This window comes from Capricornis sumatraensis, chromosome 5, assembly GCF_032405125.1.
Source record: "Capricornis sumatraensis isolate serow.1 chromosome 5, serow.2, whole genome shotgun sequence".
NCBI lineage: Eukaryota > Metazoa > Chordata > Mammalia > Artiodactyla > Bovidae > Capricornis > Capricornis sumatraensis.
The window spans coordinates 12,452,194-12,479,061 of NC_091073.1; the positions used below are offsets into that span (position 1 = coordinate 12,452,194).

General features: G+C 46.6%; 1 protein-coding gene across 1 annotated transcript; it reads right to left on the bottom strand.

Moving 5' to 3' along the window:
* Window positions 1-6,701: 6,701 nt before the first annotated feature.
* C5H7orf57 (chromosome 5 C7orf57 homolog) lies at window positions 6,702-26,861 on the bottom strand. The gene is made up of 8 exons (XM_068973438.1): window positions 26,807-26,861; window positions 19,313-19,498; window positions 17,409-17,517; window positions 16,807-16,963; window positions 12,019-12,116; window positions 10,347-10,546; window positions 8,982-8,996; window positions 6,702-6,748 (listed from the first exon to the last, which is right to left on the bottom strand). Exons 1-8 carry the CDS (start codon window positions 26,859-26,861, stop codon window positions 6,702-6,704), a joined length of 867 nt encoding a protein of 288 aa, XP_068829539.1.
* Window positions 26,862-26,868: the final 7 nt, after the last annotated feature.

Below are 26,868 nucleotides of genomic sequence, written 5' to 3' on the forward strand. Positions count from 1 at the left end.
GAACTCTCTTGCTTTTTCAATGATCCAGCAGATGTTGGCTATTTGATCTCTGGTTCCTCTGCCTTTTCTAAAACCAACTTGAACATCTGGAAGTTCACAGTTCACGTACTGCTGAAGCCTGGCTTGGAGAATTTTGAGCATTACTTTACTGGCGTGTGAGATGAGTGCAATTGTGTGGTAGTTTGAGCATTCTTTGGCATTGCCTTTCTTTGAGAATGGAATTAAAACTGTCCTTTTCCAGTCCTGTGGCCACTACTGAGTTTTCCAAATTTGCTGGCATATTGAGTGCAGCACTTTCACAGCATCATCTTTCAGGATTTGAAACAGCTCAACTGGAATTCCATCACTTCCACTAGCTTTGTTCTTAGTGATGCTTTCTAAGGCCCACTTGACTTTACATTCCAGGATGTCTGGCTCTAGGTGAGTGATCACATCATTGCCAGCCACAAATTCCCCCTCGCCAGGAGAAGCCTCCACCGAAGAGAGGTTGTAGTCATCTGAGAACTCTCCAGCTCATTCTTCGAGATCCTGTAGGACCTGAATGTTTTTCTTGAGGACTGTAAGACTTGCTTTAACTTAGCTGGAGATATTTACCCAGGAACAACACATCTCATGCAAGATGGCTCAAGTCCCTCCTTGTTCAGAAATCAGGAGATCTATCTCTTGTCTACTTTGGAGTACAAGCCCTGCCAAGCTCTGTTGGCTCTTTAGAGCTGTCCTGAGAAATCTCATCCCCAGAAACCAGATTTTGGGGGTTTTCATTAGAATGGCACTCATTGGTAGTCCTGAATAGGTATCCGAGATCTCCCAGGGGCTCACAGATGTATTCTGTGTCCTCTTCTGTTTTCTTCCATGGCTTAACTCATGAGTAGTGAATCCAGAAATCGTGTCCTGGTACCTTGACTGCTGTGGGGGTAGAAAGTACTACAGGGTAGGGGCCCTTCCATGTGGACTGCAGGTGAGCCTTTGGGGACCCATCTTTCCAGACTTTAATTAGGACTTGAATCCCTGGAGCATATAGAAGTGGCTCTTTAGAGCCACCTTTTGGTTCCTGGTTGACACCCCACAAGTGTATATCCTGTTGGAATTGCCCAATGGCCATTGTATAAGACCAGAGGGTCTGACCCTTTGGATCTAGGGTGAGGTCATTGACAAAAACAAAAGGTCACCCATATAGCATCTCATAGGATGGGGTCCAGCCCCCACAGGATCCAGGGGAACCCTCAGGAGAAACGGTGTCAGGAAAGAAAACGATTTAGAGAGAGATAAAGAAAGAATGTTGCAGATAAGAAAACAGAGGAGAGAAAGAGGCTGATATACCTTGGTTTACACAGAAAGCCAATAAAGCCCCAAGACGAGGGACTTGCTCTGTTCATGTAGGCCACAGGTGCCCTCCCGGTCTCCCAAGGGAGTGAAGACACAGAGCGCCCTCCCGTTCAGGTCTTAGAAGCCTAGGCAGGAAAGTGAATGCAGAGAGCCTCTATGCTCCACGGGATCAGCCTGAAAAAGAAAGGGAGGGAGAGGGAGAAAGAGAGAGAGAGAGAATGACTGACACGGGGAGACCAAGCTTCTTTGGTGAGTGAGGCCCATAACTTTATTTTCAAAAGGTACTTTTGTACCTTGCCTTGTACATAGAGGGAAATGAAGGATGCAAAGTCATGCAGAGTCAGCCCAAACATTACATCTGTTTTGTCTTTATCAAAACCAGGATTTTTTCTGCATACCTTTCCCATAAACAGTGTTGTGTACATTATCTTCTGGCCTTGGAGGCCTGTGGACATTTTATGACCCTCTTTGGATAAAAGCTGCTCAACCAGAAAACTTATTTTCCCTTGAAATATTTTTTCTTTATATTTCTAATCTATGTCAGCCTCAGAAAGTGCTAAACAGAGTTACATTCTCACGGAGCAAAGGTGCAGTGAATTACAACAAAGAAAGAACTTAGTAGCTCAAAAGTCTGATGCGGTTAATTTCAAGGCTATTTCTTGTTTTTCTTACATTCCAACTATGTTAACTAATGCACTCCCAGGTGCACAGTGGATAAGGGTATGGGAACCTGGCAGCAAGCATTGGCCCAATAATGAAATCCTACACCAGCACCACTCCAATAACTTTTAACTCTTTGAAAGGCTCCATGTTTTAGGCTTCCTGTACCTCTCACAGTTGGAAAGCTGTGAACAATCATATGCGTAACTGCAAGAGTCTGGATAAACCTGCCAAGCAAGCTAGAATGCTAACAGAGGGGGTTTGAATTGAAATATTCCTTTCATGTCCAGGAGACTTATTAGCTAGAGCCCTAAGTTAATTTCCTCCAGAGAAAGGTGGTTGGGGATAGCCCCCTGTTAATGTCAGGAGAGTTGGTGAAAGGCACAAAATAGTAAGACAGACAGATTCTGGTTTTGGGGTAGATGCCCAAGCAGGTCTAGGGAGTCCCTCGAATTCTGATCCAACTTTGCCTGTCAGATCTTCTCCGCATGACCTTTGTCATGGGTGGGATCTCCCGTGGAGGCTCCCAGCACTAAGACCAACCTGTTCATTAGGGGCAATACAGATGTGGAGGACAGCTATTGGTAAAGCCTCCTTCCATACCAGGGAGGTCTCCTGGGTTATCTCTTTTATTGCTGATTTTAAGAATTGGTTGGCTCTTTTTACTTTTCCTGAAGACTGAGGCTCTCAGGTACAATGGAGGTAATAAGTAATGCCCAAAGCTTTAGAGACCCCTTGGATGAACTTAGAAGTAAATGATGTCCCACTGTCATTTTGTAATGACCTGGGCAAGCCAAATCTCAAAATGATTTCATGGAGCAATTTTTTTTTTTAATACTTCCTCAGCCTTCTCAGTCTGTGTGGGAAAGCCTTCAATCCATCCTGTGAATGTATTTATCATGACTAATAGATAAAGATAGGCTCAATAAAGGACAGAAATGGTATGGACCTAACAGAAGCAGAAGATATTAAGAAGAGGTGGCAAGAATACACAGAAGAACTGTACAAAAAAGATCTTCTCAACCCAGATAATCACAGTGATGTGATCACTCACCTAGAGCCAGACATCCTGGAATGTGAAGTCAAATGGGCCTTCAGTTCAGTTCAGTCACTCAGTCGTGTCCAACTCTTTGCGACCCCATGAATCGCAGCATGCCAGGCCTCCCTCTCCATCACCAACTCCTGGAGTTCACTCAGACTCATGTCCATCGAGTCAGTGATGCCATCCAGCCAAATGGGCCTTAGGAAGCATAATTATGAACAAAGCTAGCGGAGGTGATGGAATTCCAGTTGCTGCTGTTGTAGCTGCCAGGTCGCTTCAGTCATGTCTGACTCTATGTGACCCCATAGATGGCAACCAACAAGGTTCCCCTGTCCCTGGGATTCTCCAGGCAAGAACACCAGAGTGTGTTGCCATTTCCTTCTCCAATGCATGAAAGTGAAAAGCGAAAGTGAAGTTGCTCAGTTGTGTCCCACCCTTGGCAACCCCATGGACTGCAGCCTACCAGGCTCCATGGGATTTTCCAGGCAAGAATACTGGAGTGGGATGCCATTGCCTTCTCCAATTTCCAGTTGAGCTATTTCAAATCCTGAAAGATGATGCTGTGAAAGTGCTGCACTCAATATGCCAGCAAATTTGGACAACTCAGCAGTGGCCACAGGACTGGAAAAGGTCCGTTTTCATTCCAATCCCAAAGAAAGGCAATCCCAAAGAATGCTCAAACTACCGCACAATTGCACTCATCTCACACGCTAGTAAAGTAATGCTGAAAATTCTCCAAGCCAGGCTTCAACAGTACCTGAACCATGAACTTCCAGATGTTCAAGCTGGATTTAGAAAAGGCAGAGGGACCAGAGCTCAAATTGCCAGCATCTGCTGGATCACATGAGATCTTTTGCTGTGGCATATGAACTCTTGGTTGCAGCAGGCAGCATCTGGGCTGTGGTTCCCTTACCAAAGACCTAACCTGAGTCCCTGCATTGGGAACGGGGAGTCTTAGCCACTGGGTCACCAGGGAAGTCCCATTTTAGGATTTAACCAGCTAATATTTTGTTAGAGATTTTTGCATCTATGTTCATGAGAGATGTTTTAATTTGCATCCATAATTTTCTTGTAATGTCTGTCTGAATTTAGTATCCAGATAATGATGATCTTGTGAATGATTTAGGACTTATTCTTTCTGCTTCTATCTTCTGGAAGAGATTTTAGAATTAGTATAATTATAATTAATTCATATAATTATAGATTATAATTATAAAGAATTATATTTGTATTATATATTAATCATATTTTAATTATAATTTTTTATAATTATAAACAATTACATATGTAATTATTTTATATATTATATAATTATAATTAAATTATACTATAATTTCTTCAATGCTTGGTACAATTCGCCAGTGAATCCATCTGGACTTTCTTTTGCTTTTTAAGGTACAGTCTGGCCAATTTTTAAAACTGTTTTTTGGACTCAAGTTAAGCCCACTGAGGGGTTGGAAGCGCCTCATTCCCTTCCATCATCATGCCTGCTCTAACTCCTGACATTCACTTCCGCTTTCTCTCCATGCTGCCTCACGGTGGCTTTTGTTCTGCATTCTCCTCCTTGGAGCGCTTCTCTGGTCTTTTCACTTTTCCACTAATTTCTGCTTTGCGTCTCACAGCCCTATTTCAGGCAGTTCTCAAGGCTATGTATAAACAGAAAGGAAATCAGTTGACAGAGGTAGGAATCACAGCTTTTTCCAGGGATGCTGGTTTTCCTTTGTGAGTCTGGGGCTCCCTTCATGGGTAAGCCAACCACCAAACTGAGCACTGGATTTCTGAAAGCTGAGAGAATGATTGAGTACTGTGTCAGATGTTGTGTCCAGAACCTTGTTGAACCTTATTTTGGTTAATCCTCACAACAGCCTTTGGGTAGGAAGTATCTCTTTTTGATAAAGAAGGAAACCGAGGCTCAGAGCTAAGCTCTGAGAGCAGTCTGTGGTGAGCTGGGGTTGCCAGATGCTTGTCACAGAAGCATCAGGGCCCTGGAAGGGTGCATTTGCCCATGCCTGCATGCACATGTGTATAAAAGAAGTGTTTCACTAAGCACTTTTTTTGCCGGTTGAAGCTGACAATTTTTATTTAGAATGATTTTGCTGTATTTTCTATCTTTCGGCAAAAGCCCTTTGCTTCAAAATAATTTGGATGGAATGTGCAAAACTTCTGTTTTCATCAAGTCTGTTGTTTATTACCAAGCAGGAAGTTAACTGCAGGGTTGTTTTTTACCAGTAACAGACACCAGAATCCCTGCATGGAACCAAGGTCTGGTCACAGGTCCCCCTTTCCAAACTCTCTCCTCTCCCTAAACCACAGGTTCCATACTCTAATACCCTCAAAAGAGAATTAAACAGTCATAAGCTACTGTATGGGGCTTCCCTGGTGGCTCAGATGGTAAAGAATCCGCCAGCAATGCAGGATACCCGGGTTCAATCCCTGGATCGGGAAGATCCCCTGGAGAAGGGTTCTTCTCCCACTGCAGTATTCCTGCCTGGAGAATCCCCAGGAGGAGCCTGGTGGCTCCTGGTGGAGCCAGGTGGAGCCACCTCCAGCCTGGAGCCTGGTGGGCAACAGTCATAGGGTCACAAAGAGTTGGACACGACGGAGCAACTAACACTAAGTAAGCTACTGTATCTGTTGCTGATGGTTTTTTCTTGGGGAGGGAAGGGTGAGGATGGGGTAGGTTTTAAAGAAGAGGAAGGAAAAGGTGACAAAGGAAAGAAAATTGGCAACTTCCCCTAAAGCGAAGTCTCTCTGTTCAGCACACACACCACTCACAATCTCCCTATGGCTGATTCAAGGATACAGATCCATGTGCTCAACTCAGTACCTTTAAATGAAGAATTAACTGAAAACTTCAATTTGAAGTGAGCAAGTACATGATAAGTTTATTCTGGGAAAGAAGCTAAAATATCTCTGACTTGACTTGGCTGTCTGAAAATCTTCCAGCAGAAAATTATTATTTTATTAATGAATTAAATGTACAAAATATAAAACTACATTTTATGCTAATTACTTGCATTTAAATGGCAATGAAATTTATAAAATGAGAGAACTGTCTCTGTATTAAAACATTTTTGTTAAGACTACTAAATTAAGTATTTAAACATTTTTACTTAATGCAAAACAATAAATGTTTGCTACTATGAATTTTGGTTGATGCAAAAAATATTATCAAACATTTAAAACTAGAAAATGTTTAAAACTTCAAGGTATAACAAATCAATCTTTTTCTTAATATAAACTGTATCACAATATTCTGGAATTAAATGCTGGTTTGTAACAGAAAAATTATTTCTACAAAAATTTCAAGACCAAAACAGTGAAAAAGCTTTTGGGTGAGTTTTTTCCAGTTAAGCATCTAAACCGCCGATTTCAATAGAGTTAGGGCCCACAGAGACTCACACAGCAGGAGGTGACGTGATATCTGCTGAGGATGGGGAGGAAGCGGCCCTGGGACATCCCAGGTCGGCAAGGCACAGCGGGGCAAAGGCCACTTGCCTGCCATCCCAGAGAGACGCAAGAAACAAAACCCAACACCAGCACCGCCACGCAGCAGGGGGTTCACATCTGTTCTAAGACGGATCACTCTGTAAGAATTTGTGTTAATAAACCATAACAGGGGACTTGTGACTACAGCCGTAACAGAGATCCAGGATGCCCTTTATGTCCGGGTTTATTTGAGCTCCACGGGCGTTGAGTCAGGTGGAGGTGCTGCTGAACCTGCAATGTAAAACAAACAGTTGATGAGTAAAGATATAAGATGGCCTGTTTTGTAAATTTAAAAATCTAAGCTATTAATTGTATTTTATTTGCAAGCTAATTTTTTTTAATGTGTACCATCTTTTTTTTTTTTTAATAGGTAAGAAGTGGGTTTATTTAGAGAGAAACAGGCTCCCCAGAGTGTGGGCCATCTCAGAAGGCTGAGAGGCCCATGTGAACCATTTTTAAAGTCTTTACTGAATTTGTTACAATATTTTTTCTGTTTTATGTTTTGGGTTTGTTTGGTTTTTTTTGTTTTTTTTTTTTTTTTTTTTTTGCCAGGAGGCAGGTGGCATCTTAGCTTCCTGATCAGAAATCAAAACTTGCAACCCCTGCATTGGAAGGGGAAGTCGACCACTGGACGGTCAGGGAAGTCCCTAACCTATTAATTTATTTTAAATAAAAGAAATCTCTCTGTACTGATTTACTAAAGTAGTAATCCTATTTACCAGATTATAACTGTAGTCTACATAAAATTCTAGTGTACTGTCCCATCCACAAGGACTAATCATGTGTCAGAAACATCGGCTTCCAACTCGCAGGCAGCTGGTGGTCCCTGAGTCAGTCCCGCATGTGCTGAGAAGACTCTGCTCACCAAAAAATGCTGAACACAGTGCCACTCATCTAAAGGCAGCTGTCTGGCAGTGTCAGAAACACCTACAGTGGCTGCAAAAATTGCAGTGAAAACCAATAATTCTGGTCTAATTGAAGGAGAACACATTCAAGAAGCCTTGATACGATCTAGGCTTGCACAGCTGGCTGCAGTGGAGGGCAGGTGGTGCTTTCCATGGAAAGAAAAGGCGTGCTTTGGGTGGGTGACTGCTGTTTATCAAGTGAAAAGCCGGGATGGCCAGGAGAACCAGGAGACCTTGGGCACTGTGGCCGAGGTCAGCCGCAGCACCCGGCAGATCAGAAGTCTTAGTGAGGGAGGATCGGCACCAGGTAAGGATGCTCAGCGACCCAGAAAATGCGCAGAAGCCGGTTGGTTCAACTGCATGGTGATTCTGCCAAGTTACAGGGCCTTTCCTGCCAACTCGGTCTTCCACTAATTTTGAACTGTGAAAAATTTCCTCTGAGGTTCAGAGGGTCTTGCTGCAAATTCAAACACATGGATATTATATAACACGTGCAATGATTTCTTTCCCAGTAGGAAGTATATATATAGGGAGAAGGCAATGGCACCCCACTCCAGTGCTCTTGCCTGGAAAAATCCCATGGATGGAGGAGCCTGGTGGGCTGCAGTCCATGGGGTCGCTAAGAGTCGGACACAACTGAGCGACTTCACTTTCGCTTTTCACTTTCATGCATTGGAGACGGAAATGGCAACCCACTCCAGTGTTCTTGCCTGGAGAATCCCAGGGACGGTGGAGCCTGGTGGGCTGCCGTCTATGGGGTCGCACAGAGTCGGACACAACTGAAGCGACTCAGCAGCAGCAGCAGCAGGAAGTATATAACCTTAGACTAATGTTCTTTAACCAGATAAGATATTTTGGTGGTGGTGAAGAAAATTCTATCTACTTAAGACCAGGCAGAAAAACAATAATAAAACCCCTCGGAGACCCTCCGTAGGTGGGCCTTGGTGCCTGCCACATCTCTATTAGGGTCCTCTCATGGCCTTTCATTGTTTGTGCTCAGTTGCTAAGTCGTATCTGACTCTTTTGCAACCCCATGGATTGTAGCCTGCCAGACTCCTCTGTCCATGGGATTCTCAGACAAGAATACTGGAGTGGGTTGCCAGTCCCTTCTCCAGGGGATCTTCCCGATCCAGAGGTTGAATCTGTGTCTCCTGACTGGCAGGCGGATTCTTTACTGCTGAGTCATCTTGGAAGCCCCTTTCACTTCTTTACCATTATTTAAACCCACATCTCTCACACGGTGCCTAATAAAATGTACGTCTCTAAAGTGAACTGAACTATGCTTTATCTTGTGTGATCTGCATAAAAGACTAATCTTCTTGTAATAATGTAAGTGGTCCTTCTTTTGCTGTCCCCAGACTGTGTTGCTAGAACTCGACTTTTTAAAGGGGTAGATGGCACCAGCTTTCGTAGTTAGGGCGCCAGCAGTTTGGAGAGGGATCTCACAGGCTTCTGAGATACATCAGCTTCAGGTTCAAGAACTATGTCCATCGACTGTTCCGTGTGTCTGAGACACGTTTTATATTTGGATGCAGGTCAGTTTCTCTAAAAATACTCACTCGGAGGAGAAGACTCTGGAATAAAGAACAAATACATTCATTTTTCAATTCAATAAAACAGGATAATTTTAAAAGAACTACTTTTAATAATTACTTAAAAATTAGTGAAAGGTTGTATGACTTAAGATGGCATCATGGTGACAGCGGAGGGAGGATGTTATTAAGACAGTGGCTGGGGCAGCGAGGTGCCCACTGGACGGGGAGGTGCACAGAGATCACACTTACACATAACATATCACAGAAAACACTCGAGATGCTTGAAGGGACATAACACAGCTCCTGCCTCCTTAATCGGAGAACTGAAGCCTCAGGGTGAAAATACATCTCCTACAGGTAAACGGTCAGTGATTCCTAGAGCTACATACTCTGGGACATAGTGAAGGACAGGCAAGCCTCGCCTACTGCAGTCCATGGAGGCGCAGAGTCGGACGTGACTTGGCGACTGAACAACAGAAACGAAACATAGGACTCGACAGCCTTGAAGATGGATGCGGCCAAAACATAAGACCCACTGTCCCTGTGACTGCGATTGTTAAAAACCAAATAGAGTTTCTGGATAGCAGACTTCAGGGAAAGGACTGAACTGCTGATGTTTAAAGCTTAATGACAAAGTGTAGGAAGTGTTGACAATGGCACGACTTCCACGTGAACTGCTGGTGCTTTTCAGAAGCCAGAGCTTTTTCTGAAGCTGCCCCAGAGAAGACCAATCATTGCGTGGGTCAGGACCTTTTGGATCCAGGAGACTAAAATCGATATTATGTGTGTGGTACAACACAAGAAGCATCGGAATTTTCAACAACTAAGACTTCACTTTCTCTTTTCACCTTCACGCATTGGAGAAGGAAATGGCAACCCACTCCAGTATTCTTGCCTGGAGAATCCCAGGGACGGGGGAGCCTGGTGGGCTGCCATCTATGGGGTCGCACAGAGTCGGACACGACTGACGCGACTCAGCAGCAGCAGCAGCAGCAAGGGAAAATGTAAAGCTACAGAAATAATGACTTTTGCTATTCATCCAAATAAAGAGGAAAAAAAATAAAATGCATATTATCCTCATGTGTGCCTGTAACCTCAATACTTCTGTTTTTTATGTGGCTTTCGGATCACTCAGTATGATACAGTTCCCTGGTGGCTCAGGTGGTAAAGCGTCTGTCTACAACGCGGGAGCCCTGGGTTTGATCCCTGGGTCAGGAAGATTCCCTGGAGAAGGAATGGCAAGCCACTCCAGTACTCTTGCCTAGAAAATCCCATGGATGGAGGAGCTTGGTGCAGGCTGCTGTCCATGGGGTCTCAAAGAGTCGGGCACGACTGAGCAACTTCACTTCTTCTAACAAGACAAGGGCCCTCGGTGGCCATGCTGCTCACCTGCGGCTTCCTTGGCGTCTCTGGGAGCCTCTGGGTCTGTGGGTGGCTCAGCATCCGGTGGGGACGGAGATGAGACAGAGGACTGAGGGGTCTGCGGGGCCCTCTTGTCTGAGTCCGCTTGCTGCTGTAACCACTCATCCTTATATCCATTGCTAATCAGTTTGGAAAAGTTTGTAGGTGAACTGGGTCTTTGACCAGGTCTCAAAAAGAGAAAAATTAAGTACTTAAGTACAAAGGTGAATGAAAAACCAGGAGCAAACATATTCATGGTAAATTACATGTGTTGTTGTTCCTAAAGACATAACAGAGATGGTTCTCTTCTCTCCCTGCCTCTCTCCACCTCTTTCTCAATCTCTCCACTTTTAAACATAAAGAAATGACCAGCAAGCATGCCCTGGACGCTTATACTTAGCTCAGCTCACACTTAGTTCAGCTCCCAAAAGCCTTTCTTCAGAACAGCCAATGAGAAGAAGCCGGATTCCAGCATTCTCCAGAGAGCTGTCTCCTGAAAGCACTGCCCCGTCCCTGGGGAGGGATGAGTGACTCAGACTCTACCACTTTGCAACAAGCTATTATTTTCTTAATGAGTTCTGCCCAGCTCACATTACAGATTATCTTCTGCTTCTTTGCCCGGCTTTGCCTTCTCTCCATTTACCTCTGTGGCTGTATCTTTACAGACCTTATCACAACCTACGTTCAGACAGGCAAGGAGATCGACACGGCCAAAGCAGCCCACTCAGGTGTCGAGCAGGGCGCCCACATCACCTGTTCCGGCTGAGCCTCGGGCTGGGACTTGCGAACCACTCTGTCGTTACTGGGGGTCTTCCTAATGGCTCTGAATGGCTCTCCCTGTTTGTGTGTATAGACAGAGAGATAGACCTGGAAATACAGATATAGATAGATGCCAGACAGATGATAGATGATGGGGGACAGACAGAAGGACGAATGGACAGACAGAGAGATGATGATAGAATTCTTTGCCCTCATAGTCTGAGTGCGGCGCTCCCATGACACTCGTCACGCCTAATGTGACTGATTGATCGCTCCCCTTCCCCTCCGCCCACTAGCGGAGAAGCCGTTTGAAGGATTAGTCGGACAATTAACGGCAGTAGTTCTGGCACTAAAATGGGGTTCTGGGAAAGTGAAGAGAAACAGAGGCATCAGGGGCCCTCTCTCCAGCCGGGCAACTACCCACACGTCAGGGCACCTGATGGATGGGAACACAGAGTCCAGGGCTCACTTGGCATGGACACCGGGGGCCAGGCCCCAGGGACAGAAGGCGGCAGGACTGAGCAGCGCACACATATTAGGCCAAGTGGTCCCAGGTTGACAGGGTGAGCCTGGGTGAGGGGGTTCCTGAGAGGGGAAGGCAGCACTCGGGCTGATGGAGGAGAGAACTCAGCCCGCACTCACAGGCACATGAGACGACAAGGGGACAGAGGGGGCCACAAGGTCCGGGGGCGTGAGGAGGGAAGGGGAGATGGGAGAAGAGGCCAGGGGGCAGGCCGGGCTGCGGGAGGTGTGCAACTGCAGGGACGCCCCCAACGCCTGCTGCTGGGAGGTGAATAGCCTTAGGCGGCATCCGCCTCTGGTGTGGGAGGGTGGCTGTCACCTGGACCAAAGGCCAAAACCACACCGAATCCAGACTGCGCTGCCCAGCCCATGCACTTACATGGGTGGAAAGGACAGTTTGCTTCCTGCAGGCTCTCTGTGGCCAAGAGGGGTCCCCACTTTGCTTGGATACTTGGACTTGATGGCTGGCAGCCTCACCTGTGGAGAAGGGAATGGCAAACCACTTCAGTATTCTTGCCTTGAGAACCCCATGAACAGTATGAAAAGGCAAAAAGATAGGACACTGAAAGATGAATTCCCCAGGTTGGTAGGTGCCCAACATGCTATTGGAGATCAGTGGAGAAATAACTCCCGAAAGAATGAAGAGACAGAGGTGGATGAAACTGGAGCCTATTATATAGAGTGAAGTAACTCAGAAAGAAAAACACCAATACAGTGTACTAACACATATATATGGAATTTAGAAAGATGGTAACGATAACCTGTATGCGAGACAGCAAAAGAGTCACAGATGTATTGAACAGTCTTTTGGACTCTGTGGGAGAGGGAGAGGGTGGGATGATACGGGAGAATGGCACTGAAACATGTATATTATCATATGTGAAACGAATCGCCAGTCCAGGTTTGATGCATGAGACAGGGTGCTCGGGGCTGGAGCACTGGGATGACCCAGAGGGATGGGATGGGGAGGGAGGTGGGGGGGACGGGGTTCAGGATGGGGAACACATGTGCACTCATGGCAGATTCAAGTCAATGTATGGCAAAACCAATACAATATTGTAAAGTTAAATAAATAAATAAATAAAACTTAAGAAAAAAAGAAGGAAGAGACGGAGCCAAAGCAAAAACAATGCCCAGTTGAGGATGTGACTGGTGAATTAGAAGTGGCCAAATAAGAGATGGCAAGAGTGAACACTGATATTTTAGGAATCAGTGAACTAAAATGGACTAGAATGGGCAAATTTAATTCAGATGACCATTATATCTACTACTGTGGGCAAGAATCCCTTAGAAGAAATGGAGTAGCCATCATAGTCAACAAAGAGTCCAAAATGCAGCACTTGGGTGCAATCTCAAAAATGACAGAATGATCTCTGTTTGTTTCCAAGGCAAACCAATATCACAGTAACCCAAGTCTATGCCCCAACCAGTAATGATGAAGAAGCTAAAGTTAAACAGTTCTAAGGAGACCTACAAGACATTCTAGAACTAACACCCCCAAAACCCCCCAAAAATGTCCTTTTCATCATAAGGGGACTGAAATGCAAAAGTAGGAAGTCAAGAGATACCTGGAGTAACAGGCAAATTTGGACTTGGAGTACAAAATGAAGCAGGGCAAAGGCTAACAGAGTTTTGCCTAGAGAATGCACTGGTCATGGCAAACACCCTCTTCCAATAACACAGGACACAACTCTACACATGGACATCACCAGATGGTCAACACCAAAATCAGATTGATTATATTCTTTGTAGCCGAAGATGGAGAAGATCTATACAGTCTACAGAAGCAAGACTGGGAGCTGACTGTGGCTCAGATCATGAACTCCTTATTGCCAAATTCAGGCTTAAATTGAAGAAAGCAGGGAAAACCACTAAACCACTCAGGTATGACCTAAATCAAATCCTTCATGATTATACAGTGGAAGTGACAAATAGGCTCAAGGGATTAGATCTGATAGAATGCCTGATGAATTATCGACAGAGGTTTGTGACATTGTACAGCAGGCAGGGATCAAGACCATCCCCAAGAAACAGAAATGGAAATGGGCAAAAAGGTTGTCTGAGTAGGCCTTACAAATAGCTGAGAAAAGAAGAGAAGCTAAAGGCAAAGGAGAAAAAGAAAGATATACCTATTTGAATGCAGAGTTCCAAAGTATAGCAAGGAGAGATAAGAAAGCCTTCCTCGGTGATCCATGCCAAAAAAATAAAATAAAATAGAGGAAAACAATTGAATGGGAAAGACTAGAGATCTTTTCCAGAAAATTAGAGATACCAAGAGAACATTTCATGCAAAGATGGGCTCAATAAAGGACAAGAATGGCATGGACCTAATAATAGAAGAAGATATTAAGAAGAGGTGGCAAGAATACACAGAAGAACTATACAAAAAAGATCTTCACAACCCAGATAATCACAATGGTACGATCACTCATCTAGAGCCACACATCCTGGAATGCAAAGTCAAGTGGGCCTTAGAAAGCATCACTACAAACAAAGCTAGTGGAAATGATGGAATTCCAGTTGAGCCATCTCAAATCCTAAAAGATGATGCTGTGAAAGTGGTGCACTCAATATGCCAGCAAATCTGGAAAACTCAGCAGTGGCCACAGGACTGGAAAAGGTCAGTTTTCATTCCAATCCCAAAGAAAGGCAATGTCAAAGAATGTTCAAACCACCACATGATTGCACTCATTTCACACGCTAGTAAAGTAATGTTCAAAATTCTCCAAGCCAGGCTTCAACAGTATGTGAACTGTGAACTTTCAGATGTTTGAGCTGGATTTAGAAAAAGCATAGGAACCAGAGATCAAATTGCCAACATCTGTTGAATCATAGAAAAAGCAAAGAAGCAAAAAATAAATAAATAAATAAAAAGCATGAAAAGAGATGGGAATACCAGACCACCTGACCTGTCTCCTGAGAAACCTGTATGCAGGTCAAGAAGCAACAGTTAGAACCAAACATGGAACAGACTGGTTCCAAATTGGGAAAGGAGTACACCAATGCTGTATACCGTCACCCTGCCTATTTAGCTTATATGCAGAGTACATCATGTGAAATGCTGGGCTGGATGAAGCACAAGCTGGAATCAAGATTGCCGGGAGAAATATCAATAACCTCAGATACGCAGAAGACACCACCCTTATGGCAGAAAGTGAAGAGGGACGAAAGAGCCTCTTGATGAAAGTGAAAGAGGACTGAAAAAGCTGACTTTAACTCAACATTCAGAAAACTAAGATCATGGGATCCAGTCCCATCACTCCATGGCAAATAGATGGAGAAACAATGGAAATAGTGAGAGACTTTATTTTCTTGGGCTCCAAAATCACTGCAGATGGTGACTGCAGACATGAAATGAAAAGACGCTTGCTCCTCAGAAGAAAAGCTATGACCAACCTAGACAGCATATTTAAAAGCAGAGACATTATTTTGTCAACAAAGGCCCGCCTAGTCAAAGGCATCATTTTTCCAGTAGTCACGTATGGATGTGAGAGTTGGACTATAAAGAATGCTGAGTGCCGAAGAACGAGGCTTTGAACTGTGGTGTTGGAGAAGTCTCTTGAGAGTCCCTTGGACTGCAAGGAGATCCAACCAGTCAGTCCTAAAGGAAATCAGTCCTGAATATTCATTGGAAGGACTGATGCTGAAGCTGAAAATCCAATACTTCGGCCACCTGATGCAAAGAACTGACTCATTTGAAAAGACCCTGATGCTGGGAAAGATTGAAGGCAGGAGGAGAAGGGGATGACAGAGGACAAGATGGTTGGATGACATCATCGATAGACATGAGTTTGAGCAAGCTCCAGGAGTTGGTGATGGACAGGGAAGCCTGAGGTGCTGCAGTCCATGGGGTCACAAAGAGTCAGACATGACTGAGCAAATGAACTGAACTGAGCCAAGCCTCACCTGTGCAGAGAAACACAGGATAGAATGGGCTTGCTCCCCACACTTTCTCAGCCCCTGCATGACTCTGTCCATGGTTTGGGGGCAATGCAGTATTTCGGCCTTTAACAGGCCATGTGCACTGACCCTGTTTACCACTATCTGAAGGCTCTGGGTATTGCTGGAAGGTGTTGCCAGGAACATGCATGTTCCTGAGAGCAGCTCATTCAGTGATCGTGCAAACGCCAAGACCCAGGTTCAGGGCTGGGGTGTCTTGGGGGCAAACAGCCAGCTAAATATAGGTAGCTGGCCCTGCACATGGGGCTCAATTTTCTGAGCCCCAAAATAAACTTCCAAGGTTCCTCCTCCAACTAGACACTGGGAAGTGGGCCTCAAGGCTACTCCCTGGCGAGGGAAGGTTGGGGGGTGTGTGTGTGTGTGTGTGAGTGTGAGTGTGAGGGTGGCAAGGCTGGCTCATTGCCAGGACACAGATGCTAGTTTTAACATGAACATCACCAGCTCACCCACAGATCCCACGTCCCGAGAGCCACGCCAGCCGTGACCAACGGCCTCTGAACTGAGACACCACCATAAAGCCACCAACCAGGGATGGCCTTCCACGGCTCCCTTAAAACAGAAATGCCTTGAAAGTGTGTCACGTTGGAGCCAGCACTCCTTTAAGGTCAAATACACCTGTGGGGTTTGTGCAGCGGCAAAGCACTGTCTCCTCTTCCCTTCCTGTCCACACAGAGTATTCTGGGGAATTTTACCTTAAACCCTCAAACAGAATGGGCTCATTCAGAGACTGGATAATGTCCTTCCTATCTGGGCAGATAGGAAGTGGTGGCCAACTTTCCCCATGTCAGCTCCTTAAACAAAAGGCAGTCTCACCTCACATGTTTGATGTTCATAAGGAGAAAAGAAAGCTAATTTATTTGGCCTCTGATCTTTGTATTTTCCAATACTTCGGCTATCTGATGCGAAGAGCCAACTCACTGGAAAAGACTCTGATGCTGGGAAAGTTTGAAGGCAGGAGGAGGGGACGACAGAGGATCAGATGGTTGGATGGCATCACCGACTCAATGGACGTGAGTTTGAGCAAGCTCTGGGAGATGGTGATGGACAGGGAAGATTAGTGTGCTGCAGTCCATGGGGTTGCAAACAGTGGGACATGACTGAGCGACTGAACAACTGGCCTTTGAAAAAATCAAACGTAAAAGGCAGATTCCGGGGTCACGAGACACACACAGCTGAAAAGCAACGCCATACTATCTATCTAGCGCACCTTTTTTTTCTCCTTTTCAAGTTCCTCGGCCTCTCTTTGCCAAACCGTCTTCATGTCAAAGTCAAAGGGGCCCATTCTGGACTCGAAGTTGCCAGTGGCCTGATCAGGGTTAAACTCTTCATAAACCATGTAGTCAGGTATGGACGCAGCAGGGACCCTGCAGAAACAGAGGGAAGGGCCCCGGCCCAGCTGCTTAGGGCCACCTCCGGATTCCCCCTCCCCCATTCCCCCACTCCAGCACCCGGTACTGACCTCCTCCAGGCCCCGCCCACCCCCAGCCCCACTCCCACCCCCACCCCTCATTTTCTTGGCTCCTCGTTCAGCGAGGATAAACTTCCAACTCTTAGCTGGGGGAAAGGAGGAAGGGGAGGGGAAGAGTTGAGAGGGGGAGGAAAGGAGGAAAAAGAGAGCAGCGGAGGGGGGAAGCCTCCCGGATGCAGGGCCCAGGAGAAGCTGGGCAGTCTGCAGAGCGCCAGGAAGGGTGGGAGAGAAAAGGGCTGCAGGGGGCTGCAAGGAGGCTGCAGGCGGAGCGGCTGGGCGAAGTCAGAGGCTGGGGGTGCTGGGCTGGGCGGTGGCTGCAACGCGGGGGTCAGGACACTCACTGTCTCTGGTCTGCCGTCGGCGGCTTGCTGTGGTGGATGTACCAGTCTGGCAAGGAGTAGGCCACCGGGGAGCCCTTCGTGGTCCCGGGGGCAAAGTGCTTCAACAGATCTCGAAGGCAAAAAGACGCGGCGGTGAGCATCACCACCCCCATCCGAGCCTGAGCATCACCAGCCAGAAGGTCGCTGCTGACAAGGGAACTGGGCTTCCTCCTGGGCTTCTCTGGGGTCGGGGGTTGGGGGGGGGACGTCGGGGTGTCCCTGGTTCTCACCTGCCAGTGCTGCCTTGTGCCAGGGAACACCCCCTCCCTCTGCCCCCCACCCCTCCTCCCATCCAAGCGTCCCTGGAGGCGGTGGGGGGTGTCGTTGCTCCAGGCCAACGACTGTGGAGACAAAACTCATCATCGGGCCGGGGGCCAGGGCCAGGGGGCGGCTTGCTGTCTCCTCTTTCAGCCCAGAAGGGTCTGTTCTCCGTCCCTACTCCTTCACACCCGGGGCATTTCTGGGGTAAGCTCCAGGTTTCTGGTGGGAAGCGGGCACCAGACCCTCTAAATCATGAGAGTAGGGGTCCTGTTAACCCGCGTCCCCTTCAGAGCCAGGCTGAGAGGCACAGACTCCAGCTCCCGGGCCACCCACTGGCTGCCGGTCTTCGTCCCCCTCCCCCAGGCTCGAGGCGGTTCACAGGGGGCGCTCAGGCAGGGGGTCAACAGGCCCCAGCTGGGAGTGACTGGTTGCCTGCTAAGCAGGTTTTGCCTGCTAAGCGGGGCAGTGGCCAATACTATTAGTAGACATTTGAAACTTTTTTACTTTTCAAATTTTCCATTTTTTAAATATTTCAAATGTAGACAAAAGTTCCCTCAAATGGTCTGAATTCCGCTATACCCTTCACCCAGATTCCCCAAACACCATGCTTCCTTTCCAATTTGCTTGTTCTTTCTCTCTCTCCCCCATTAGTATTGTCACTGTCTGTTGCTCTTTGGGGGACCACGTGGGGTGTTTCCAGTGACAGTTATGACATAATCACAGTGCAGTGATCAAAATCAGGAAGTCAGTGTGATGCAATCCTTTTATCCAGTTACAGATATTATTCAGATTTTGCCAGCTGTCCCACTGATGTTCTTTTAGCCCGAGGCTCAGAGTGAGGACGGGACCCTGCTTCTGTGCTTCACATGCAATGAGTCACACAGTCTGTTCTGGGCTTTGTAGCGTCACAGCCCAGATGCCACCATCTGCCACATAGCCCACCTTCTCCGTGACAACCTTCACGGAAGGCACAGCGGCCAGAAAGAGAAAGGTCAGCGTTTCTCAGGGTCACTCTCCACAAAGGCCCGGCAGAAGGTGTTCCAGACGTGACTCCTAACCTGAGCAGCAACTTGAGTTAGCACAACTGAGCAAGACTTTCTCAGTGAAATCATGGATAAAGGTCGGATGTTCAGCGTCACCACTGACACTCATCCCAGCCTCTATCATGCAGAAGATATTAATATACCCCTGAGGGATGAGGAGACGGAGCAACAGGAAACAAAGATGCTTCACGGGCAAGTGCAGAAGGGGCAACCCCTTCCTACCCCCTAGAAGGGTGACTGCAGTGCAGACCGTGACTCTGCAGTTACACAATGAGGCTGGCATGGGAGTCACCCCAGGGTGTTGCTCAGGAGAAATCCAAAGAAAATCCCAATCTGGTGAATGCACAGTCTAGTCGGTCTTTCCCATAAACGGCAGCACGTCCCTGAAGAGTCTGCACCCTGGGCTGTATCAGGCAACCTTGGACGTCCTATGACCTTGAGCAAAATTCCTACACTTGACGGTAACATGTGTCCAGATCACAGATGGCATCTGGACGTCCAGATGACAAGGTTACACCACCTGCCCACCCCTCCCCCACACATACACATAAAAGCACTCACCAGGGCGGCCACCTTGCTTGGCCAGCTTCACGTACTCCGAGTCCGTCTCCTTCACCCAGTACCTCCGCAGCCCGAGCGTGTGCCCGCTGGGGGCTTCCCTCGGGTCACTGAGGCCGGGAATCTGCGATGCTGGTGGGGCATCCACGGCTTTCTCTGACTGCTTCACAGGAAGGTGGTAATACCAGTCTAGGGAAGAGGAGGCCCAGGGTCGGGATGTTACTTATGGAGCCCAGGCTGGCTTGGTCCCCTGCCCAGGAGACATCAAGGAGGGTGTCTCACCCTCCCCAGGACACCAGCAAAGGAAAAACTGCCCTCTTCTGAACACCTGTTACCTGACGCATCTCCCTGTGGTCATGCAGTCGGCAGATCCTAAAGGCCACCAGCAGCAGACACAGTGCCCAGCAGGAGAACACCCTTGAGGGGGCCGGCTGCTCTCTGCACCCAGCTGCCCCACTGTCCCAAAGCAGTGAGACCAGAGCCCTTCCCTGGGGGTCTTAGCCTCCCAGTGAGGTTTCCAAATTCCCTAATTGTCTATCTCTCTTCTCCTTCAATCCTCCCTGAATTGGGACTTGACTGATCCTAGGCAGAGCAGTCAAAAAAGAAAAATAAATCAGAAGTATTCAAATTGGTCAGAAAGAGGCAAAATTGTTATACACAGGTGCCATGATACTATATATAGAAAACCCTAAAGACGCCACACAGAAACTACTAAAAATGATAAATGAATTTAACCACATAGCAGGACACAGGATTAACATACAGAAGTCTGTTGCATTTCTTTATACTAATAATGAAATATCACAAAGGAAACGTTAAAAAAAATCCCTTTAAAATAGCATCAAAAATAAATAAATAAAATACTTAGGAATGAACCTGATCAAGGAGGCAAAAGACACATATGCTGCTAATTGTAAGGGAAATTGAAGATGATTTAAAGAAATGGAAAGATATCCCATGCTCTCGCTGCTGCTGCTAAGCTGCTAAGTCACTTCAGTTGTGTCCGACTCTGTGCGACCCCATAGACGGCAGCCCACCAGGCTCCCCCGTCCCTGGGATTTTCCAGGCAAGAGTACTGAAGTGTGGTGCCATTGCCTTCTCCACCCATGCTCTTAGGTTGGAAGAATTAATACTGTTAAAAAGACCATACTACCCAAAGCAATTTACAGCTGTAACTTGATCCCTATCAAATTACCCATGACATTTTTCAGAGAACTAGAACAAATAATCCTAAAATTTATATGGAATATTAAAAGATCCAGAATTTTCAGCCTATCTTGAGGAAAAAGAAAAAGCTGGAGACATAATTCTCCCAGACTTCCAACAATACTACAAACCTACAGTAATCAAAACAGTGTGGTATTGGCATAAAAACAGACAAACCAATCAAAGGGCTAGAATAAAGAGCCCCGAAATAAACCCACACACCTGTGGTCAACTAACCTTTGACGAAGGAGGCAAGACTATACAATGGGGAAAAGACAGTCTCTTCAGCAAGGGTATTGGGAAAGCTGGTCAGTCACATTTAAATCAATGAAGCTAGAACACACTTGCTTACCACACACAAAAGTAAACTCAGAACGGCTGAGAGAAAAATATGACATGACACCATAAAGCTCCTAGAAGACAGCACAGCCAAAACATTCTCTGACATAAATCATAACAATGTTTTCTTAGGTCAGTTTCCAAAGGCAATAGAAATAAAAACAAAAAGAAGCAAAGGGGACTAATCAAACTTACAAGCTTTTGCACAGCAAAGGAAACCTGAGCAAAATCAAAAGACAAAGTATGGACTGGGACAAAATACTTGCAAACTGTGGGATGGACAAAGGTTTATGTCCAAAACACACAAACAGCTCATATAATGCAGTAACAGCAGCATAAAAACCCCCCAAACAGCCAAATCAAAACTGGTCAGAAAAGCCAGATAGACAAGTCTCCAAAGGAGACATACAGATGGCCAACAGGCACATGGAAATACGCTCAACATCACCAATCTCGCTAAGCCATATCCGACTCTGCCCCCATGGACTGCAGCAGGCCACACTCCCCTGTCCTCCTTCACTGTCTCCCAGAGGTTGCTCAAGTTCACGTTCATTGAGTTGGTGATGCCATCCAACCACTTCATCCTCTGTCACACCCTTCTCCTCCTGCCTTCAATCTTTCCCAGCATCAGCGTCTTTTCCAATGAATCAGCTCTTTGAATCAAGTTGCCAAAGTACTGAAGCTTTAGCTTCAGCACCAGTCCTTCCAATGAATATTCAGGGTTGATTTCCTTTAGGACTGACTGCTTTGATCTCCTTGCTCTCCAGGGGATTCTCAAGAGTCTCCTCCAGCACCACAGTTTGAAAGCAACAATTCTTTGGTGCTCAGCCTTCCTTATGGTCCAACTCTCACATCTGTACATGACTCCTGGAAACACCATAGCTTTGACTATTTTGGCCTTTGTCAGCAAAGTAACGTCTCTGCTTTTGAATATGCTGTCTACGTCTGTCATAGCTTTCTCTCCAAGGATCAAGTGTCTTTGAATTTCATGGCTGCAGTCACCATCTGCAGTGATTTTGGAGACCAAGAAAATAAAACCTGTCACTACTTACACTTTTTCTCCTTCTATTTGCCATGAAGTGATGGGACTGGATTCCATGATTTTAGTTTGTTGAATGTTGAGTTTTAAGCCAGCTTTTTCACCTTCATCAAGAGGCTCTTTAGTTCCTCTTCACTTTCTGCCATTACAGTGGTGTTTTCTGAGATTACTGATATTTCTCCCGGCAATCTTGATTCCAGCTTGTGCTTCATCCAGCCTAGCATTTACCATGATGTACTCTGCATATAAATAAAATAAGCAGAGTGACAATATACAGCCTGACGTACTCCTTTCTCAATTTTGAACCAGTCTGCTGTTCCATGTCCAGTTCTGACTGTTGCTTCTTAACCTGCATACAGGTTTCTCAGGAGGCAAGTCAGGTGGTCTGGTATTCCCATCTCTTTAAGAATTTTCCACAGTTTGTTGTGATCCACACTGTCAAAGCTGTTAGCATCATCAATGAAACAGAAGTAGATGTTTTTTTGAATTCTCTTGCTTTTTCTATGATCCAATGAAGCGTCTGATCTCTGATCTGTTGCCTTTTCTAAATCCAGCTTGTACATCTGGAAGTTCTCAGTTCATATTTTCAGCATAACCTTTCTAGCGGGTAAAATGAGCACAACTGTACTCCAGTTTGAGCATTCTTTGGCACTGCCTTTCTTTGGGATTGGAATGAAAATTGACCTTTTCCAGTTTTGTGGCCACTGCTGAGTTTTCCAAATGTGCTGGCATATTGAGTGCAGCAGACAGACGCACATCAAAACTACAGTGAGGTCATTGTCGTTTTGTAGAACGGTCACCATCAAAAAGTCTACAAACAAAAAATGCTGTGGGTGGGGAGGAAAGGGAACCCTCCTACACTACTGGCGGGAAAGTAAATTGGCGCAGCCATTATGGAGAATACTGTGGTGCTTTCTTATGAAACTAAAATAGAACTTCATACAATCCTACAATCCCAGTCTTGGGCATATATCTAGAAAAGAAGAAAACTCTAATTCAAAAAGATACATGCACCCCAGTGTTCAGAGCAGCACTATTTACAATAGTCAGGATATGAAGACAGCCTAAATGTCCATCAACAGATGAATGGATAAAGAAGACGTGGTGCATATAATGGAATACTACGGAGCCATAAGAAGAACGAACTAATGCCATTGCGGCAACAGGGATGGACCCAGAGATGATCACACTAGGTGAAGTAATCAGACAGAGACAGACAAATATCATGTATCGCTTATAAATGGAATCTTAAAAAATGACACAAATAAACTTGATTACAAAATGGAAATAGACTCACAGACATAGAAAACAGACTTAATGCTCACCAAAGGGGAAAGAAGAGGGGAGGCATACATTAGAAGGTTGTGATTCACATGTACACACTGCTATATAGAAAACAGATAATCAATAAGGACCCACTGTATAGCACAGAGAATTGTACTCAGTATCTTTTAATAACCTATAATGGGAAGAATTTGAAAAAGAATGTATACATATATGTGTGTGTAACTGAATAACTTTGCTGTACATTGAAACCAGCACAAACCACATTGCAAATCAGCTATATACTTCAATTAAAACAAACATACTGAGACAGAAGTCACAGCTTTAGTGAACATGTTTGCTAATTTGACAGGAGCAGGACCGAGTGCCACCTCAGAAGGCTGGATGGTGAACAACCTGACCTGACACCCACCCCCCGGGGGGGGCATCCTGGCAGGCACATCCTCTCCACACAAGCCCCTCAGCTTTCCTTTTGCTCAAGGCAGGAAGCAGGACATCCTGAGAGGTCAGACAGGAAAAGGGAGAAGCACCCTGAAGGGTTGCTGAACAGAGAGGCAGGGGCTTTGCCCTGGGCAACCTCGTGCTGTGGGAACCCTCTCAGGCTGCAGACTGGTTGGGGGCTGATTGTGGCTCTCGTGGAAACATCCAGTTGGGTCCCACAAAACTGACGTGCGGTGAGTACAGATATAGGGTATGTCCAGTGGTTAAAAATCCGTCTGCCAGTGCAGGGGATGTGAGTTCGATCCCTGGTCTGGAAAGATCCCTTGTGCAATCTTGGAGCAACTAAGACCGTGTGCCACACTACCAAGGCCACGTGCTGCGACTCCTGAAGCCTGTGTGCCCTGGAGCCTGCGCTCTGCCAGCAAGAGAAGCCACGCAGTGAGATGCCTGCTCGCCACAACTGGGGAAGGTCCGTGCAAGCAGAGAAGAGACTGTGCAGCCAAAATAAACAAATACATTTTAAACAGTGTATGAGATTTCTAGGATCTGAGATCTGATAAAGATGGGGTGGGAGGGCAAAGAGGGATAAGAGAAGGCCAGCTTACTCTCTCACCTCTCTCCCCATTGATCTGTTGACCCCTACCTCCCCCAGAGAGTGCTCATGGGTGGTGAGCGGAACGGGCCTTGGCAGAGCCCTGAGGCCCCTCAGTGGGCACCTAGGACAGAACCCTGCAGGTGGCTTTGGTGACCACCTGTGAGGGTCCCTGCCAGGAGCAAGAGGTGTCGGCAGAAGCCCAGGGACCTGCAGTTATCAGGTCCACTCATAATCCCACAGAGAGAAGACACTCAGCCTCTTGGTGTTCCGGTGACACTTTGCATCTGAAACTGATGAACCCATGTGTCCAAATATAAGAACAGACATCACAGCTGACTGAGAGCTAGGGGAACAAAATCTAGGAGGGATGTGAAATTTAAAAGATGCCACTACCGTGGCACAAGTGTCTCTAGAATTTAAGAGCTTACTGGAACCAGCTGTCCAAAATGCATGGCAGTCAGGGTGTAACACAGGACCAGCTCCTGGCAGGCGCAGTGGGTGATTTCCTGCGTCCACTTGGCTAGGCCACAGTTCCCAGGCTGAGGCCTCCTGAGAAGGAAGGAATTCTGCCCCAGACGGCCTTCCAACCCAGGACTGTAGCATCAGCTCCTTCTCGGCCTGCTCCACAACTGTGTGAGCCAGTCCCTTAAAATAAATCGATGTCTCAGTCAATCTCTCGTTCTCTTTCTACACACACACATACATGCACACACACACACACACACACACAGGCACAAATGTTGTTGGGCTCTGGAGAATTCTGAGTGATACAGCAGGATCACAGGAAAACAGGCTGAATAGATGGCTTTACACAAGCACACACGGATCCCAGGGACAAGAAGTTGCCTTCCTCCACAGCTAAAAGTTAGCCACGCAATTTCTACTTAGAACTAAAGGTGAGTCCACTGTGTAAAACATGAATGTTCATGAAAAAATCTTTAAAACATCTAAACAACAGTAATGAGATGGACTCTATAGTGAAAACACAATAGAGGGAAAAGGAGAAAAGAGAAAGAGGCGGGGGGGAAACCCCGACGGGAAAGCTTTCACGAAGTTTGCCTGAGCTCACAGAGTTAGTTTTAGAACCGGGAGGAAGGGCTTAGGAGCATCATATCTGATCATCTTCAGCTCAAATATTTTCTTTCAGAGGGAAAGCATTCAGTTCTTGCTTTATTTTTCCTCTCTGTGTTTTGATTACTAATTAATCCATAGAGAACAGAGTAGTTTCTACATCTCATTACTGGAAGCTTCGGGCAGGAACTGAGCTCTAATTTGGTTGGCCGTTTATGATGGCGTGCCCTGCAGAGAGTCAGCACATGAGTGACTGTGAACCAACTGTCTCACACACGCACACACACATACACACATGGTTGAAGGAGTGAAGGAGTGAGAATTGTCTTGTCCTCAACCGTGATTAGTACTTGTCTGGCACCAGATCACTCACAACTGTGTAGATTTCTTTACCGGCTCCCCTGTCTCCTCCTGGCTTCCTTTATCTAGAAGGAGCCCGGCTCTGAGATGACCGTAGGGTGACTCAGTCCTGCAGTTCTCTGGTCTTTGAGCCATGAGAGGCAACCCAAAGGCAGGGTCCTGGCAACCAGCCTCAGCCTTGGAGAACAGGGCAGCTTTTTGAAACTCTAAGCCTCAGGTTTCTCATCTGCAAACCAGAGCTAACAACCCCCTCAGCAGGTTGTCCTGAAGTTCAATGTTAGTGTGACAGTGTTTAGCACACAGGGGGAGGCTACGCAGTAGGGCACTGAGACACCAGAAAACCAGGCTGAGAGCCTACAGTGGAGACTGGGACCCAGGCCTCCTGTGCCCCTTCCCCTCCATTCCAGCACAGCCACAGCCTCATCAACAGAGGTCACCGCAGAGCTCTGGGCAGGAAGCACGGGGAGACTGTGAAGGCCACACTCGGTCCCGCTGCCTGCAGTCCACTTGCCAACCCCGACCCTGCCTCTTCCAACAGAGCTTCGGGACCCTCTTCTCCATCCTCCTACTCCAGCCCTTCATGAGATGCGGAAGAATAACAACAAAGTTAAAATCAGACCACAGCAGCTAGGTCTTCTTTCCCTTCTTCCAACTTCACAATGAGAAGCCCACTGCAGTGCCAACCTCCACAGGAGGCTTACTTCCTGTGTTCATGAGCTTAAAGCAGAAGACACAGTTACCCTGGTTGGAGTCTAAATCAGCAGCAAGAGATAGGTGATCAATGAAATACACAAGGATGCAGCTGAAAATGAAAGTGTCCAAGTCAACACAGGGTTACTGTTACAGAGAAATTTTCAGAGATGCTATTGCTCCAAGAACTGAGTAGCTCTAACAGCCGTGGGTAGCCTGGCTTTCTTTTGTTGAAAATAGCGAAACAAACGAAAGAACCCCAGAAGTCAAGTTCCCCTCTACCCCTAGGTCCCCACCTTACTTTTAAGCCTTACTTCCACCCTGGGGCACAGGGGCGGTGTGTGGCTTTCTTTGATGGTACCCCGTGTTAGTCCTGTCCCGTCCCCACCGCCTTCTCCACACACGCATGCAGGACACAGGTGAGCCTGACCAGCAGCAGAGCAAAGGCGGATCCTCTCCTCGGGTCACTCACCGCAGGGAGCGTAGCGGCTCGCGGCCCCGTGCAGCTCCTTGCTGGTACTCCTCATGCCCTGA